The sequence below is a fragment of the Peromyscus californicus genome, unplaced genomic scaffold, assembly GCF_007827085.1.
Source record: "Peromyscus californicus insignis strain IS unplaced genomic scaffold, ASM782708v3 Scaffold_20__1_contigs__length_68692818, whole genome shotgun sequence".
Taxonomy (NCBI): domain Eukaryota; kingdom Metazoa; phylum Chordata; class Mammalia; order Rodentia; family Cricetidae; genus Peromyscus; species Peromyscus californicus.
This window is the reverse complement of record NW_026294503.1, coordinates 20,441,496-20,458,919: the sequence shown is the minus strand read 5'-3', so window position 1 is coordinate 20,458,919 and position 17,424 is coordinate 20,441,496. Positions and strand designations below refer to the sequence as shown.

The 17,424-nt window shown below is 42.5% G+C and overlaps 1 protein-coding gene and 2 long non-coding RNA genes across 3 annotated transcripts in view; 1 reads left to right on the top strand and 2 right to left on the bottom strand.

Moving 5' to 3' along the window:
* Positions 1-1,916: 1,916 nt before the first annotated feature.
* Positions 1,917-5,122, bottom strand: LOC128116226 (uncharacterized). The gene is made up of 3 exons (XR_008220413.1): positions 5,074-5,122; positions 3,779-3,897; positions 1,917-2,156 (listed from the first exon to the last, which is right to left on the bottom strand). It is a non-coding gene; the product is annotated as an uncharacterized LOC128116226 (long non-coding RNA).
* Positions 5,123-6,515: 1,393 nt separating this feature from the next.
* LOC128116507 (uncharacterized) lies at positions 6,516-16,507 on the bottom strand. The gene is made up of 3 exons (XR_008220488.1): positions 15,556-16,507; positions 9,324-9,437; positions 6,516-6,745 (listed from the first exon to the last, which is right to left on the bottom strand). It is a non-coding gene; the product is annotated as an uncharacterized LOC128116507 (long non-coding RNA).
* The window catches only part of Tnfrsf11b (TNF receptor superfamily member 11b), a 27,563-nt gene continuing 22,725 nt past the window's right edge, over positions 12,587-17,424 (top strand). Inside the window, exon 1 of the mRNA XM_052747812.1 lies at positions 12,587-13,000. Within this exon, the coding sequence (XP_052603772.1) occupies positions 12,968-13,000 (33 nt within the window). The 5' untranslated portion in view covers positions 12,587-12,967. The remainder of the gene's footprint in view (positions 13,001-17,424) is intronic.

Here is a 17,424-nt window from a genome sequence, read left to right as displayed (position 1 = left end):
TCCGCAGACACCAGGCTAGGTTGTCTGCAAGTGTCTGCAGATCCTCCCATCTTCACTTCCCATCTTGTTTTAGGAGTGCAGGGATTAGGAACGTGCCTGATGCCATGCCCAACTGCAACATGATTCTGGGGATCTGACCTCACGTCTTGATATTTGCATGGCAAATATTTTCCTCACTGAGCCATTTCTCTAGCTGGGAGATCATTTCTCCCATTCAAGTGCTAACTAGGTCTGACCCTCCTTAGCTCCCTAGATCAGAAGAGACCTGGCACCCTACAGACCAGAAACAGAAGCCCAATCTAATTCCAAACAAGCAGTTTCACAGAATGGAAGAAACCTTGTCCACAGTCATCTATAATGTCTGGTGTCACCCATCTCAGGCATCCTCTTCAAGGGCACAGCCTCTTTGTCTTTATGTTCTAAGAGCAATGGGTTTGACATAGGTAGGTAAAATGAGGTACACTTCTGCTTCTTTAAATATCACACAGCCGTGATAACAGGAAAAACTAATATGAAATATGGGGGGAGGGAAAGATTAGTTTGCAAATGCTGTCTTACGCTGATATCTGTGGTCAAAACCTTTGAACCTCTACTGCCCAAAGAACAATGGCAGCTATTGTTAGCATCCTGTGTTCTTTCCCTGAGAGCCTTCCTTCTTTCTCCACAGCGTCAAACACTGGTGACTAGGACCTCTCTCGGCCTTGTCCATTTCCCCTTCAGTGGAACCACATCCCCCAAATAACCTGCCCCTTCTTCACCAACGGTGATTCACCCGCCCCATACCCATCCACTCCTGGACCGTGAGTAATCTTCCTTCTGTCTGGGGGTACATTCCCTTCTTGTGTCCCACTCAAAACTCTGCCAGCTCTTCAAAACAAATGTTTCTCATGAAACCCTAACATATGCCATTCCCATTTAATTTCAAGTATGCCCATCTTATCTTCTAAACTCTTTACACAATAGCTCTGTGTTTATGCTGTCTGACCACGACAGTGAGGGACAACGGTGGCTCCCCCAGAGCCACCCCAGGACTCACCCAGACACCAAATTCCTAGCACAAATGAGATTTAGTACCCTGGAGGGAGAAGGGGGAGGGGAGTGGTGTATAAAGACAAACAGCAAACACCAAGCAGGTGGAGTGTTTTTTTTTTTGTTTGTTTGTTTTTCTGTAGGAGTGGGTTTTTCAGGAGGAAGAAGAAGGGGAGTCTGTGCTGGAGTGAGTTGGTAAAAATCCTGATTGGACATATTAGGCCAATAATGAATTTTGATTGTCTGTCCTTGGTGTTTTGTCTCAGTAATGAGTCAGTGGCCAAATAAGGGAATGGACCTTGGGGTCTAGCTTTAGGAATGTAACAGCTTTTAGCAAGGGAGAGGGAAAGGGGTAAAGAGGCAAAACCCGTCGGCACCATATTTACCACACTAGGGCCTGTTAGAGAGCCCTTCAACGACATTTATGAATCTTTCTGGAAAGCACGGAACAGGCTAGAGAAAACGCTGAGGAAGAGATCAGATAAGAGGTGAGGAGCATACACAGACACACAACAGATGCATGGGGACAAGGGAGAGGGCTCTGCATTGCAGGCACCTGAGGACACTTACGTCCTCCCAAGTGACTTGACTTTCAGGCTCCTGGAATGAATTGTGTTTTGTGAATCCAGTTGTCTCTGCTAAGCAAGGGGGGACTGTAGGATGGCTAGCCTTTACAATCATAAAATTTTCCTGGGCAACGACCTTGGCAGCTGTTTTGACACAGCACCGAGAACGACCACTCTCTAATAACTCAGCAATATATTTTATTGAAGACAGGGGAACCTATGGTTTTTCAGACAGTGTTTTAAGTGCTTCATGCATTATTATTATTATTATTATTATTATTATTTGTTATTATTATTATTATTGGCAGAGAAGTTGCAAAAGATGAGCACTGACATTATCTTCTCCATTTTCAAGCTAGAGAAATGGAAGCACAAAGAAATAGGACGGAGCTATTGAACGAGTGAGCCAGGCTGCAGAAGCAAGCAGTCTAGCTTCATAGCCTGAATTCATGAGCCCTACATCATATGCTTCTGGGTCTACCAAGTCCCCAGACAGCTGGATTCCACAGGCAGCTCCACTGCCAGGTCTCTGTCCCACGTTGTCCAAGCCTTTTCTCACACCTATTGGTTTAAGAACAAAATGTAAGAGGTCACACATATATAAAAAAATCCCCTCTTCTACACCCCCCCCCCATCTTGCTGTTGGAACTTCTGCTTTTCTGTTCTTTCATCTCCCCTACAGTTAACAGCCACTAGAGCAAGGGCCAAGCTTCCTACAAACACAAGCCGCGGTAAGTACCAAGCTGTTAGGACTCCAAGAAGCTCCTGAATCAGTCACTGTTTGCTGCTTCCTCTAACAAATATCTCTTTGAGATTCTCGAGTGACTCAGTCACACATCCCACACCTGCCGGGTAGAATCAACTACCCCAATCTCTGAGCTGCCAGGAAGCACACAATTCCAAAGGGTAAAAACCAGCTCCGGACCAGGCTGGAGTAAGGATGCACTCGGGAGTTGAAAACAACCCTCATTTATAAAACGTGGAAAATTCGGTAGCCTGGAGAGGAACCCTGGAAAGATAAATATTGAAGTAGGAGAACGGATGACGCAACAAGGTCGCTATTAACCAGCATACAAACTTCTCTTTAGAAGTGAATAGCTGGGGGCTGGAGAGGTGGTTCAGCGGTTAAGAGTGCTTCCTGGTCTTCCAGAAGACCCGGGTTCTGTTCCCAGCAATCCTGTCAGGTCCCTCACAACTGTATGCAAAACTCCAGTGCCAAGAAATCTGAAACCCTTAGCCTCCTCCAGAACCCCTACACACATGTGGCACAACGTTCTTCAGACACAGTGTCTTCCACGCACAGCAGGATGCTGCTGTTCACATATGAACTCCCAGAACGATGGGACCACAAAAGACCTGAACAGGTTCAAACCAGACAAATACCAGCCCTGAAAAGCAAAAGCAGACACATAGACATGCCCCTAATCAAGAAGCTTTTGTCATTGATAGCCATGGGGAAAGGGAAAATCAGTTTTCTTCAGTGGAATGTCACTGGGTATATCAGCCACACTCCACAGCAGACCTAATACCTAGGAGTAGTTGCTCAACACAAAACAATCTCCATGGTTTTTTGAGTATTTTGTTTTGTTATTTTTTTTTGTCTTATTGATTTTTTTGTTTCTTTTTCTCTTGAGACAGAGAAAGAGAGAACATAACGTTGGGTGGCTGAGGAGGTGGGGAAAATCTGGGGGAAGTTGGGGAGGGGAAGGAATATGATAAAAATATTTTGTATAATTTTTTTAAAAATCATAAGTGCATTATATAGGTGTATGAATTTCTTAAGGAATTAAAAAATAAAGAAAATTATAAGCCCCCAAACCCTCTAAACAACAAAAATTCTCATCTCATTCCAAATCAATTTCCCCTCTGGATCACAGGCTGTGAACATTTTTTGAAACTGAATGAGAAGTTGGTATGAGCCTACATACATTTTTTTTTTTTTTCTGGGCTGGAGACCTCTCATTTTCAGACTTTATCTTGCTAAGAAAACATTTTTGCCACAAACTGACTAAAGTTGAAACAAATACTTCAGCCTTTGTGAACCCAGTCTTTGGTCCCTCTGTGCAAAATGCTCCCAAGTGGCTGAGAAGGCGAAGTATTCCTTTGTCTTTTTTGGAACCCACCCCAGCAAGAGAAGTGACCTGCCTTTTGGGAGAAGAATGCCACGCCCAGATAACACTTACCAGACACCAGGAGGTGACCTTGACTCTTCTCGGGTTCCCCTCTGCTCACATTCCTAGTCCTCAAGCAGTGCCTTGTGGTGCCAGAGCAATATGAACCATCACAGGAGATTTCACTGGGTCTGAGGAGGAGTGGTAATGACAGAGATTGGTGTGCTTTTCATTTGTGCATTGCTTATAGTCGTCCAAGCCAACCCCCATCTTCCTGTCTTTCCCAGACCATAGCCTGGGCTATTTTCTGCTCACAAATCGCTTCCTGCTCACTTCTCTGTTGCCCTCCATTCCTCCTTCCGTTCTCTTCCCCAACCCTCTCCCTGTCGATCCTACGTAGCCCAGGTTGATCTGGAAATTGGAATTGTTCTGCCAGAGCCTCCAGAGCGCTGGAATCACGGGCTTGTTCCACCATGCCCCGCTTGGCTTTTACGACCATCATACATTTTAAAACTCTCAATTACAAGCGCTCTGACCTTGTGTGCACTCTAGTCGGGTTGAACTACTCTCTGCAAGGATGGCATTTGATTTATTTGTGATGTCTACTCCTCCAGGAAGAAACTACATGTCTAAGAGCCAGTCAGTCAGTCTTGCAATACCACATGCTTTGTTTCTTACTGATACTAAGTGGGCCCTTGTTGTGGAAATTATGGTTATTAAATTATACATTTTTAGAAGGGGAAATATTGTCTACAAGAGACAAAAGTTGATGTTAAAAGTCAAAGAGGGTTAAAAACCAGTCGGAGGCAACCTCCTGACTGCAACGATAAGATATGAGCATCTGAACCCGGCAAATCTTGTTCCCTAGTATTTAAGTGTCTCAATCTCTACCAACCAAGCTAGCCAGGCAGCCTACTCCTTAGTATTTATTGCATTAAGTTAAATGAACATTTTCTTCTATGTGGGTAATAGCAGCCAAAAATATGGTAAACACTGGCTTAAAGCACTTTCATATCTCCTAAGCCTGTGTCCAAATACAGAATGCATTCACCCCCCGCACCGCCGCCGCCACCCCGCCTCTTTATTTTTTAAAATCACTACTTGAGGCTTGATTTTCAACTGTCCAGGATTCTATTCCGATTCTAGAAATACCGGTTTGTTGAGTGGAGGCACTGTACTTACATTCTTCTACTGGATCTTGTTACATTTGAATCATTTCATCCCTTTTGCATAACTTTCCAGTAGAGGAAAGTTCTAACTTCATCAAAGTTACTAACTCACATGGGGTCACAATTTGGGAACTGATTGCTAATAAGTATATGTGAATCTGCACATCTATCTAATAAGAGAAGCTAATCTTTACTTACTTCTAACTCTTGGGTGCTCCGAAGATATTCCAAACACTTTGAGGTTCTGTATAATGAAATTAATTGAATTTCAGCTTAAAAAAAAAAAAAACCTTTCCATCTAGTAAAGGCAGCAGAGATAATGAGAAACATAGACTCTGAAATTAGACTGTGCGGCCCCAAGTCTAGCTGCTGACAGTCTGTAAGTTAGCTAACTGCTCTAGACATACTCTTATCATCACAGAAAATCAAACAACAGTATCCATGTCAGTGTGTTACATGTGAAATACTCCTGCAGCATTTACACACTGTGAGCATTCAAGATGCTATTATTGTTAGGAAAAACAATAAATACAATGTATATAGAAAATATATAGATACTTTAAAAAGGTCCTAGATCTTCACCTCTTTGTATATCTTTCTATTATTTTGCTTTGTTTATTCTTGGTTTGTTTGTTGTGTTGGGAGCAGAACTCAAAGCCACATGAATGCTAAGCAAATGCTTTACTGTTGAGCTGTATTCCCAACCTGTCTTAGTGTTTTTGTTGTTGTTATTGTTGTTGTTTTTTAAATTGGCAAGTAAAAATTATATGCATTTATATTGTACCATGTAATGTCTTAATACATATTTGCACTGTATAATAGCCAAATCAAACTAAGCTTGTCTAGCTCTTCAAACATCTATTAGTTCTTGGGGATGAAAACACTCAGAGTACTTTTTGGTAAGCTAGTGTATCAGCTGCTCACTTTTGTATTTAGTTTTCAAAGGCCCTTCTGTCCATTTTGAATGTTAATTAAAAGTAGGATCAAGGAAGTTAACTGTCATTGACAGCTAGAGAAACTTTAGAGTGCTTTAGGATTCATAAACTGTTACAAGATTTGGTACTGTTAGAATCCTGATGCAGTATGTACAGATTTATTTAATGACTAGAATATCCATTTTCAAAATCAAAAACTCAGAGGCTGGAAACACTGAGAGACTCATAGTGACTTCACCGAAGACATTTTGGTTATAAATGATGGAGCTGGAACTCATTTCTCCAACTCTCAGGACCTGAGGGTTTAATGAGGTTAGTCCTGGTGTTGGCTACCCAGTGGTCCTTCTGCTTCATGTTTTACATTTCTATCACAGGAAGTAATCTTTGTGCCTGTGCATTGAACAAGTTCACTCAGGATTAGGATGTGTCAGTAGCTTGTCACTGTCTGTGGAAGAAGTGGCCAAAGTTTGAGTTGAGAGACAGGTTTTGAATATCCAGTAGATACCAAGTAAGCATTTTCTGAATAAATTAGCAGTGCTTTTATGCTTAGATGGACTTTATCTTCTGTTTTGCTTATAGTGTCTATTCATTGTCTATTCTTTTACTAGTTTCTCTTCTTGTTCTTATGACAAAAAACTTGATACAAAGCAATTTAAGAAAGGAAAGATTTGTTGTGACTCATAGTTTGGAGACACAGTTGGTCATGGGCAGGAAGTCATGACAGCAGGAATGAGCAAGCTGGTCACCATGTGCTCATGATCAGTGAGCAAAGAGAGATCAGTGCTCAGCTCAATTTCTCCTTCGTATCCAGTCAGAGATCTCAGTCCATAGGATGCTGTACTCACCTGCAAGGTAGGCTTCCCTCCGCAGGCAAACCTTTCTGGAAATATCTTCATAGAGACATTCAGAGGTATGCTTCCATGGTAATTCTGAATCTAGTCAGAATGTCAAGGAAGATTATCCACCATACCTCTTTAACTCAATATTTACATAAAAGAATTCCTTTAGGTTCAAGTTTTTATAGACAAACCCTTGCTTGGAGAAGTAATTCAGCCTTGTAGATTAATTTCTCTAAGAACTATCTCATCCAAGCCTCTGCTTCACGAGGTTAGATTTAGTTAAGGGAGGTTTTTTTCCCAGACAGAAGCAGCCAATTGCCCATTAACAAAATAGTTCTAAGGGTTCCCACCTACCTTATGTCCATTAGGTAGGCACAGACAAATTTCGCAGACAATAAGAATTGTTAAATTAATATGAGCAATGACCAGATCTCTGCAAGGATGTTGGGCAGGAACCCTGGATAAACATGTTTCTTACACGCTGTTCTTACAAATATTTGTTTGTTCAGAAGCCTTGGGGTGAATGTTTGTTTGAAAAACACACCACTGTTTAATTAAGGAACCAATTCTTGGGACTGTGTCGCTACTACAATGAATATGTGGGTTTCAAGAAACTCCAGTTGAAGTAATTGCAATGATTATCAGTAAAGGTCACACATTTTGTCAGCAAGAAGTCATACCTCTTTAGCTGATTGGAACAGAGCTCTGCGTTACGGACTGCTGACATTTTTGGTCCTGATTCCATAATGTGCATCTACAGAGACACTATGAATTTGGCAATGATTTGTAGCTTGACAGCACTTCCTTTTATGTGTCTATGCTAGGCTGGATGGTCCTCAGAGTTTGGCAGGGTGTGAAACAGAAAAGTATGACCCACAGAAACTATAATGGTCCTGTCTGCTCTTCTAGGCTGAATGTCATACCCTCTTTCCAAATTCTTATTTTGAATCTAACCACCCCCAGTGGAATGATATTAGACAAAGGAGTACTGGCCGAGGTGAGGATGGCAAATCATGAGACGGAATTCACATAGGTAGGATTTGGGTCCTGATAAAAGAGAAACAAAGAGGAAGCTCTCTCACCCTCTTCTGCTGTGTGAGGCTTCAAAGGACAAGCCAGCAGTTTGAAGCCCAGGACCCTCACCAGCCTCAAACCTGGATAACATATTCTTCAGATTTGCAGCCTCCAGAATGATAAAAAGCACATTTCCATTGCTTATGAACCACTCACTTGGTGCTATGCTGTTGTGGACACCTGAGTTAAGTAAGATACACTTCTAAGCTTTAAACCCTGTGAAGCTCCTGGTGGCTCTTTAGAGAAAGACTAAACTCAATTAAACTTTCTGCCCTGGGCCACTCACCTCTTTAGCCTTCCATTCCTTTTAATGTCTTGCTCTCCATGCATCAGCCACACTTGCGTTTCAGTTCCTTCAAGTCACAGTTCACATCCTCCTACCTAGAGGCTACTGCCCTGTCCTCCCCACCATGCAGTGTTCTTTCTCCAAGACCTTCACTGCCTTCTCACCACCTGATAGCAAGCTCAGTTTTCAGAGCTTGACTTTAAAGTCACTCAAGGTCAAAGGTCCCCTTTGCAATGTATTTCTTCCCACTTGGCACATAGCCTTGATTACACCTCTCTGGGATTAACTGGATTAAATTTAATTTCCATAAAAAGCATTATTTCGATGTACAAGTCACACAAACTTTGAACCACCCCAGGGTAGTAGCTACTTATCTGTAACCCAACACTTAAGAGCAGAGCCTAGATCAACTAGAGACCAACTCCATCAAAAAGGACCTCAGTTGAAGTTTTCTTTTCATATAATACTTTGTATATAAATGAATAACAAAACTACAAAAAAAACCCACAAAGTTCCCATCCAATTCTTAACCTGCTATACAATACCTTTAAAGTCAGAAAATTGAAGTTTAAAACATTGTTAGTGAAGACACTAGCAAACATGAATGAAACGATCAGATCAGTAACCTGTCAGCACTATGATTTTCTTTCTGTCCCCGTTTCAGAATGAAGGGTTTTCTTCATAACAGGGAAATAACAAGGAATACATTCTTCCTCTTCAAGCGAATATCCTTTTATACACATACATTCAAAATGATTATTCTTGATTTTCAGTGTAGGAGGCTTAAGCACACAATGACAACTGATCAGTCCCTCAGAGTTCTTGACACCTCAGAGCGTGACTTCTCTCTCAGATCACTGAAATCAATCATTGCCTGGGTTTCAGCTATTCTGATTATGGTGATGGTTATAAATGACCTTTTGTATCAGGTGCTGAGCTGCTGTGTTGAAAAGATGAATTGCTTCCCTATGGGAAGCACCCAGTATTCAGGCATCATTTTTTCTAAGTGTTAGAAGTGACTGGTATGGAGGGACAATGTTACTGGGGATAATCAGCAACATGGGCAGTGAAAATGTTTTCATATAGGACTTGATTCAAATATCTCAGGAGAGAGAATTTACAATATGTGCAAAGAGGTCTTGCCTAGAACGCTAGCATCATGCATACCTGGTGCCCAGAAACAGAGGCTAAATTTACAGGACTCTGATTACTATACCAATGGCCTCTGCCTGTGAGGGACCTCTCTGTCACAGGAAGATGAATGTAGTCTTCTAGGTTACTGTTCAAATGTGTCCCCTCGGGATTAGTGCATACCTCCAGGTCCGTTCCAATTAATTCTTCAGATGAAGTGGAGTTTCGAGTGTTCAGGACCTGCTATCCACAGTGGAAGATCACTTGGGAATATCCCAGGGGGTCGGTCAGATTGGTCTAGGAACATAACAAATGAAATGACCAATAACTCACAGTCTCTGTCCATTTCCTGCTGGCAAGTGATTAATGAACAGCCCACAGTCAAAGTCTGAGATACATAGTCAATACCTGGTCTATTTTGTGATTCAAGATAAATGATGCTCCAATTTGTATCAAGTGACAAATGATAACCAAATTAGCATCACCATTTCAGCTAATTACCTTATTCCCATAGCCACCACTACCATGCCTTTTTTTACTGAATAGTTACAGGGAGCCAGAGTCTGAGCTGTAAATTTCAGGGAATACTACAGGAAAACATGGGATTCTTGTCCTCAGGAGTATAAATTCACCTTGCACTCTTATAAGTTTCCCAAGGACCTCAAATAACACTTAAAACTTAATGCAAACCAGAAGCGATGACACAAGCCTGTTAGGATGTAGAGGCAATAGGATCCAGAGTTAAAGGCTAACTATGCCTATGTAGGAAGTGCAAGACAATTTGGACTACAGGAAACTGTCTAAAATTAAATAAATAACACACACACACGTGCAAGTAGACATATAAAACTTAATGAAAACTGTGTGATACTCTTCTGAGTGTTTTTTTCTGCTTTATCCATTCCTCATAAATCCCTAAGGAGTACCAATTTGCAGACTTATTGTTGCTCTATATAGATAAAGAAATACAAATGTCTTAGGTCATTTGTCTGAGGTTGCTGAAGTAGGAAGGTGTGGAACTAAGGCTTAAAGTTAGGGATCTGGACTACAGGATTCATATGTTTTTCCATAGATCAATCACAATTGGAGTTGAAGCCAGGCATGGTGGTGAAGACCACAGGCCTTGCACTCAGTAGGTTGAGGTGTGGGGTAAGGGATGGTTATGACTTCCAGGCCAGCTGGGCCACACTACCTAGATGACGATGATGATGATGATGATGATGATCCAGAACTCATAGGTTGGGGAGATAGCCCAGTCAGTAAAGTGCTGGCAATACAAGCCCCAGGACATGAGTTTCATTTCACAGAACCCAAGTTAAAATTCAGATGTGGTGGTGCATGCCCAGGATTCTAGCACTGTGGTGGTAGAGACTCTCATGATACCCCAAACTCACACTTGGCTAAATTCGATGTTGGTTAGCCTGAGGGATTCTTTTGTCTCCACCACCTAAGTGCTGGGAAAATAGCACTTTGATCCCGGGCTTGGCAGATAGAGGCAGAGGCAGATCTCTGTGAATTCAAGGCCAGCCTGGTATACAGAGTGAGTTCCAGGACAGGCAGGGCTATATAGAGAGAACATGTCTCAAAAAAAAATCTCTGGTTTTCACACACACACACACACACACACACACACACACACACACACACCACAAACCCTGGCTTTTGCAAATATTTCCTATGGGCACTAATTTACTTTGCACCCATTCTTTTATTTAATGATCACAACTAAGTGAAAGTGGGCTGTATTTAATGTGACTTAAAATGTTTCTATTTGCTGTCTTCTTCTACAATACCAGGGTTTTTTTTTGTTGTTGTTGTTATTGATGATGATGATGATGTTGATGTGAAAGTAGAAACAGGCTTAGAAAGACATGAATCTTTTTATAATTGACATTTCAGAATGCAATTCTTTTTTGGAGAGTAAGGGGGGAATAAGGGTGTTTACTTCAATTTATAATTCCAGGTTAAAATACATCATTGTGGAAAAGTCAGGGCAGGAACTTCAAACTAGTCACATCATATCCATAGTCAAGAACTGAGAGAAAAGAATGCATACATACATACTTGCTTGCTTGTACTCATCTTTATTTCTCTACTTTTATACAGTTCAGGATACCCTAACTAGGGAATGGTTCTGCCCACAGTGGACTGACTCTTCCCACATCCATTTATCAAGACAGTGCCCTACAGTCAGGCCGACAAGCCAGTTCAATGAAGCTAATCAATCCCTCATTGAGACTCTTTTTCCAAGTGATTGTAGTTTATGTCACTCCTACATATTGACATCATGTTACATTTTGAGAAACATGCTTTCAGCTCATATCCCAGACTACTATCTCCTAATCAGAAATAATAGTCCTGACATTAAACACGGGGCTTGAAACTTAACATTTGGATTTACTTGGATCTTACGGTAAGTTTTAAGTGTTGGTATCTCCCGTTTCAGAAGCAGAAACTAAAGCAACAGTGGCTGGTGTAGAATCATGCAACTTTTTGCCTTCCTGCATGGTGTGTTCATGGAGTGAACTCCTTCACGGTAAGAAACCAGCAACGTGTATGTTTCTGCCAAGAATTATTTGTTTGGTCTGTGGATCTGCTTTTAACTCATGGTAGGATAAGATCCATCCTGCTGTGAAGAGGTGGACGCCCTGATTGCTGTTGACAGAAGAATTTGCCCTACTCAGGAGACATCTTACTAACCCTGCCCCTGATAAGGAAGCCAGTTCTTCAGGGACTTTGCCCATTGTGCTGTAACCAGCGTGGTGTACCCACCTACAGTTGACTTGCGAGCTGCCTAGGTCACCTTGGAATGAGAATTCAATTTGGAAACAATCATACCTGACTTCCAAACAGGCAGTAGGAGGACTGGTGGGCAGGACAAGAACCTGGTATGCAAATCTTTAAAAGTGCCAACAGCAGAGGGCAGTGAAGAGGCGACTTAATCTTTGAGGAGGGAAGTCCAGTGGTTAGGACTCTCAGGAGCCTTTGGGAAGGAGGGTGCTGGGAAGGGAAGAGTTGCTTTAAGGCTTTTCTACTTCACGGACTAAGAATTTACTCTTCTGGTTCTCCCTAGCTCTTGATAACTTCGGGGAAATATGAGTTTTTGTTTTTTGTTTTTTTTTTAAATGCCTTCTTCCGCGGGTCCAGGACAGTTTGCACACGAACTCTCCCAACAGTGCTGAAGACAATGCCACGCCTTTAAAAGAGGGGTTGTTTCGGGGGCTCCAGAATCTCTGGGAAAGGGTTCAAACAATAGGTCAAACGATAATTCCAGACTTCTCCCAGAAAGGGAATATTATCTGCGACATTCGGCAGGCGTCTGTTGTAGTTGAAACCCTGGGTGGAGGAAACAGCGCCCGGAGGCTGCCCGGAGGCTGCCCAGAGGCTCCCTTGCGTGTGCCCAGCCTCTCACAGCAGGTCCCAGCTGCCCCGAGGCTGCCGCTGGCGGGAAGCCTAGGACGCAGCGGGACAGCTGCAGCCTGATTCACAGCTCGGTGGTGGCTTTTCCCTTCTTTTCTTCTTTCTTCCCCCCCTACAGAAGTCAGTCCACCCCCTCCCTTTGCCCCACGCCTCCACAGCAGGATCCTCCCACTCCGGCGCCTAAAGCGTTAACCCTGGAGCGTCCAGGCACCCCTACCACTCGCGCCCCAGGGTTCCTAAAAAGGAAAGGTACAAGGTTGGTTCACATGAGAGACTTGACAGATCAAAGGCAGGGCATACTTCCTGTTGCCCAGACCTTATATAAAACGTCATGATCGCCTCGGCTGCAGAGGCGCACCTAAGCACTGACCCAGCGGCTGCAGCCTGAGGTTTCCCCGAGGACCACAATGAACAAGTGGCTGTGCTGCTCACTCCTGGTGGTAAGTCGTGGGCAGAAAGCTGCTGGCCACCTGGGTTCGGGAACTCCTCCCGGCTGTTGGGGACCAAGCCGGGCTCTCTCCAAACCCCTTTTTCTAGCTATACAAGGCTGCTCTGGAGGATGAGTGGCTTTGCCGTGAAAAGTTCCTGCTGAGTTTATGCGGAGGGGAGAGAGAGACAGCAGGAGGAGACTAAGACTTTTTGTTTGGTTTTACCCATTTTATTTCACTTATTTATTTGCTTACTTATATTTTGTATGGTGCATCACGCCTCTTCTTGACCTGACTTTCCTATGACTGCAGGTGAAGCGGACTGTATGTTGGAAAGAAAGGGCAGACTTTTTGAAACTTGTGTAGAACAGTTTGGATGGGGGTGGGGTGGGGGTATAGTCTGGTGCATCACTAGGCTGACTTACATAGGCATTTTGGGCATTAGAGAAAATATTCTCTCATTTAATTGTGCAATTTAATATTTTAATAAAGTTTCATTATTCTAGTTCTCAATGCCAATATAGTATGAAAATATTAATAGGCTGATAATAGTTAAATAACCAGATCAAGTTCAACCCTAAATAGGGCTCAAACCTAGTTTGAAATGCTATTTGGAAAATAAAGGAATCTCTTTAATGTAGTATATGTCCTTCCTTCCTCCTTTTCTTCTTTAAAAAACCTTTCAACTTAGGCTTTTGGAAAATTGTTGTTAAAGTTTATGTAGAAGTTTTTCTGTGCCAAAAATCTTTTCCCTTTACATCAGTAGAGTGTGAAACGCACAGGCAGTTACAATTCAGACAGAGAAGTCTGTCTTTAAGGACTGTTTGTGTCTGGGATGCACTAGAGTCAGTGTTTGAATTTCAACCCCTAACTCACACAGTGTGAGTGGAAAGCTGTATTATCTTCCCCTTAGCTCCAGGGACACAAGAGACACAAAGTCACTCAGGAAAAGGTGGGCAGGGGACTACACACGAGTATGTTAACTACATGTGTACATATGCAGATATGTATGCGTACGCAATGCATATAGCCACTAGTTTGGACACATGGAGAATTTTGAAAATTTTATTTATTTTTAGGTATATATATATAGTTTGCTTGTATGTATGTCTGCGCACCATTTGTGTGTCTGGGGCTGATTGAGGCCAGAAGAGGGCATCAAGTCCTCTAGAACTGGAGTTCCAGACATTTGTGAGCTGCCACATGGGTGCTGGGAATAGAACCCAGGTCTTCTGGAGGAGCAGTAAGTTCTCTTACCTGCTGAGCCATCTCTCCAGTTACACTTGGGAGAACTTTTTAAGAAGTGAAATGTTTTGGGAACAGTGAGATGGGTCAGTGGGTAAAGGCACTGACAACCTAAAAACACAAGTTCAGTCCTTGGATCCCTGTGTGGGAGGAGAGAACTGGCTCCTGAAAGATGTCCTCTGATCTCCTCTCACACTCCCCGGCACGTGTGCACCTGCACTAACACACACAACAAGTAAACGGAAGTATCAAAAGAGGAAAGAAGACCCGAGAACTTGTACAACTGGTAGTGCCTACATACATTTGCCAAACTGAGCACTAATGAGTTGGCAGAAAGATCCACAAATACATTATCAGCACCACCACCCCCAAAGGTCCCGGTTTCCCTCCCTTTTACTGCTATGTTCAGACCCAGACTAACCAACACCAGAAATAGGTTTTGCTTGTACTTAAAGTTTATATATGGATTTTATGTATTTTTCACATTGGCTCCTTTCAAAATTCTGCTCAGAGATTCATCACTGTTCCAATAATTCTTCCCAAATAGTAAAAAGGTAATTATTTTATAGATGGTTTATATAAGGAGATATGTGCATAGATGATACTAATTTTAGATAATATAACATCAGAAGAAAAAACCTGGAATAAATAAATACATAAATGAATAGGAAGGGCCTTGCTCTTTCTTTAATTGCTGAGATTGATTGTATTTTATGAATGGTGGGAAATGGACATATTGTACTTGCATGCAAAGAGGCTAAGTTCCCCTTAGTAAAAAGAGAGGCCTGACTGTAGGAACCAGAGGTGCTACAGATATCTAGTTCTTTGTGTGAAGCATCCCACTAGATAGATACTGGGAACAAAGTGAGTAGCCAGGTAGACATCCTTCCTGCCTTCTGGACCTAACAGCCTATTGGAAGAGGCAGATGTGGGTCGTGTATTACATATGTAATAACAGTTACAAAACAGGAAGCCCCAGATGACTGGGAAATTTAAAAAACAAAAACAAAATCAAAAACAAAATAACCTCCTATGAGCTCATAAGGGAAGCTGCAGCACGGTGGTTCTCCACTAGACCCAGTTCAAATGCCCACACACCATTTGCCTGAGGAACAACAGTGGCTGTGTTTCTTCCCTCTGGAGTTCCTCTCTTCTACAGCCTGGGATAAGCATCCATTAATACAACCACTCTGAAGTCTCCGTTTGTCATTAGCACTACCTGTGTGGTAACAGTTAGCTAAAGGGTGCTCTAGAACCATCTATGTATAAGACGTACACTCTGACGATACACAGAGGAGGAAGGGACGGCCTCTTAATCTCACCTTGAGGGATTAATGGGGTATACTATTGCTGGAGATGAAATCAAGACATCCAAGCGAGAGATGGAAAACCACGTAACAAAGTATATTCCACATTCTTCCGTGAGAGTAGAAGATAGGCTGGTAGTCAGGATAGGTCCATGGTTGAGGACATTCCTAGAATGCTCACGAGCACAGACAAGCAGTGAGCTGTTCTGCAAGGAGAGATTATTCATCATACCAAGTCACTTCCTTCTTGGTTGCCATGAGTTACTAGGAGAGCAGAGAACATCAACAAGCCTGGCTTAGGTCTAGGCTTTAGCTGTGGTTAGAACTTCCCATCATCCATCATGCAATGTCAGAACCCGCCCTGAACTTCTCAAAGCCAAGCTCTGAATTCATCCTTTCATGACAGAAGGGAGTGGAAGGGGAGAGGAGAGGCAGCTGCTCCTTGCTCAGGAAAACTGCCTGATGTTTCTGTTCTTCCTTTAGGGTAACGCTCTTGGAGTTTCTGACTTTCGGTTTGTATTTTGTCTTTCCTCCCCTTTCCCCAGTGGCTAAGTCCATAAACTTGCCTACCTTTTTTTTTTCTTTTCTTTTGAGAATGTGGATGGTCCAAAGGTTTCTAGAAGCATCTGATAAACCCAACTCCACGCAGGCAGCCCTGCCCAGTATCCTGTCCCGTGTCCATAGCAACCTTCCTGGCCTCCGTCACCTAGCAATCTTCAGCGCAGTTCCTAATTTCAATCTAGGTTTAACTTTTACTTAGGTTAAAAACCACAGTTGCTGAATACCACTGGTGGAAGAAGAAGGCAGTCTGTGCCAGACGTTTTGTTCAGAAAGTTCTAGAAGCTATGGTCATGTTTTCCAAAGAGACACTAAGCTCACAGTCTGCTTTCTTTCTTTCCTGTTCACTAACTTGCCTTTCGGGTTTTGCTCTCTACAGTTCCCAGCCCACATGCTCCCTCTGCATAAAGGCTTTCTGTGAAAAACACTATTTTCCTTAGCATGGCATTGGCCAAGAGAATTTCCTTCAGCCTTAATTTGTACTTTGCAGCCAGGGGGTAGAGGAGGTGGGGAAGTGGAGTGGGGCACGGGGGGTGGGGGTGCTTAAGGTACATAAAAACAAAACAAAACAAAAAAATATATGTCTTTCAAAGCCTGGACTAACAGTGTTTGGCTGCCCCTTATGTTGCTCTGATGGAGCAAAGTTGCCAAAACTATCAGTGTTTTACTGAAAATTATTTGTGTTTTACTCCCTATAGGGCAGAGCTCTCAATTATATTCGATTTGATTTTCTCTTCCCTGCACTTTTACAGTAAATCCTTTGAAACAACCTCCATGTCTCTTGAAATGAAATCTGGTGTACATATATTTTGCCTACACATATAATGTTTATAAAATCAACATCCTGGCATAACTATACTGTAAAACAGTAATAGAAGGAAAGTGATTTATAATAAAACAAGCTTCAGTAGAAGGCATAATGAAGTCATGATATGTTGGCATTTTTACGTGGTATTGTTACCGCAGTCACGCAGCTAGGAATGAAGCGGGGGCCAGGGCAGGTATGTCTCAGTGGTGACCCAGAAGCTTGATCAGGCTTGGCTTTGGCGCTCTGGATTTCTAAAATGGTGAGCCAATCTTGCTGGACATTTTAATTTCATTTCATTTCTTACCAAAGTGTGTGTTACCGAATTCCTGGAAAATCCACTATGGGCAACAATGATGAAAAAGTACTTCCTGTATAAACAATATGGAATCCCGATACAGTTCCGGATGACGGCCATCATTTGACTTCTGTGGCTGTGATAAAATGCCTTAACAAAAAGCAACACAGGGGAAAAGGGCTCATTTGGCTTACAATCCCAGGGTGCAGTCTATCATAGCAGG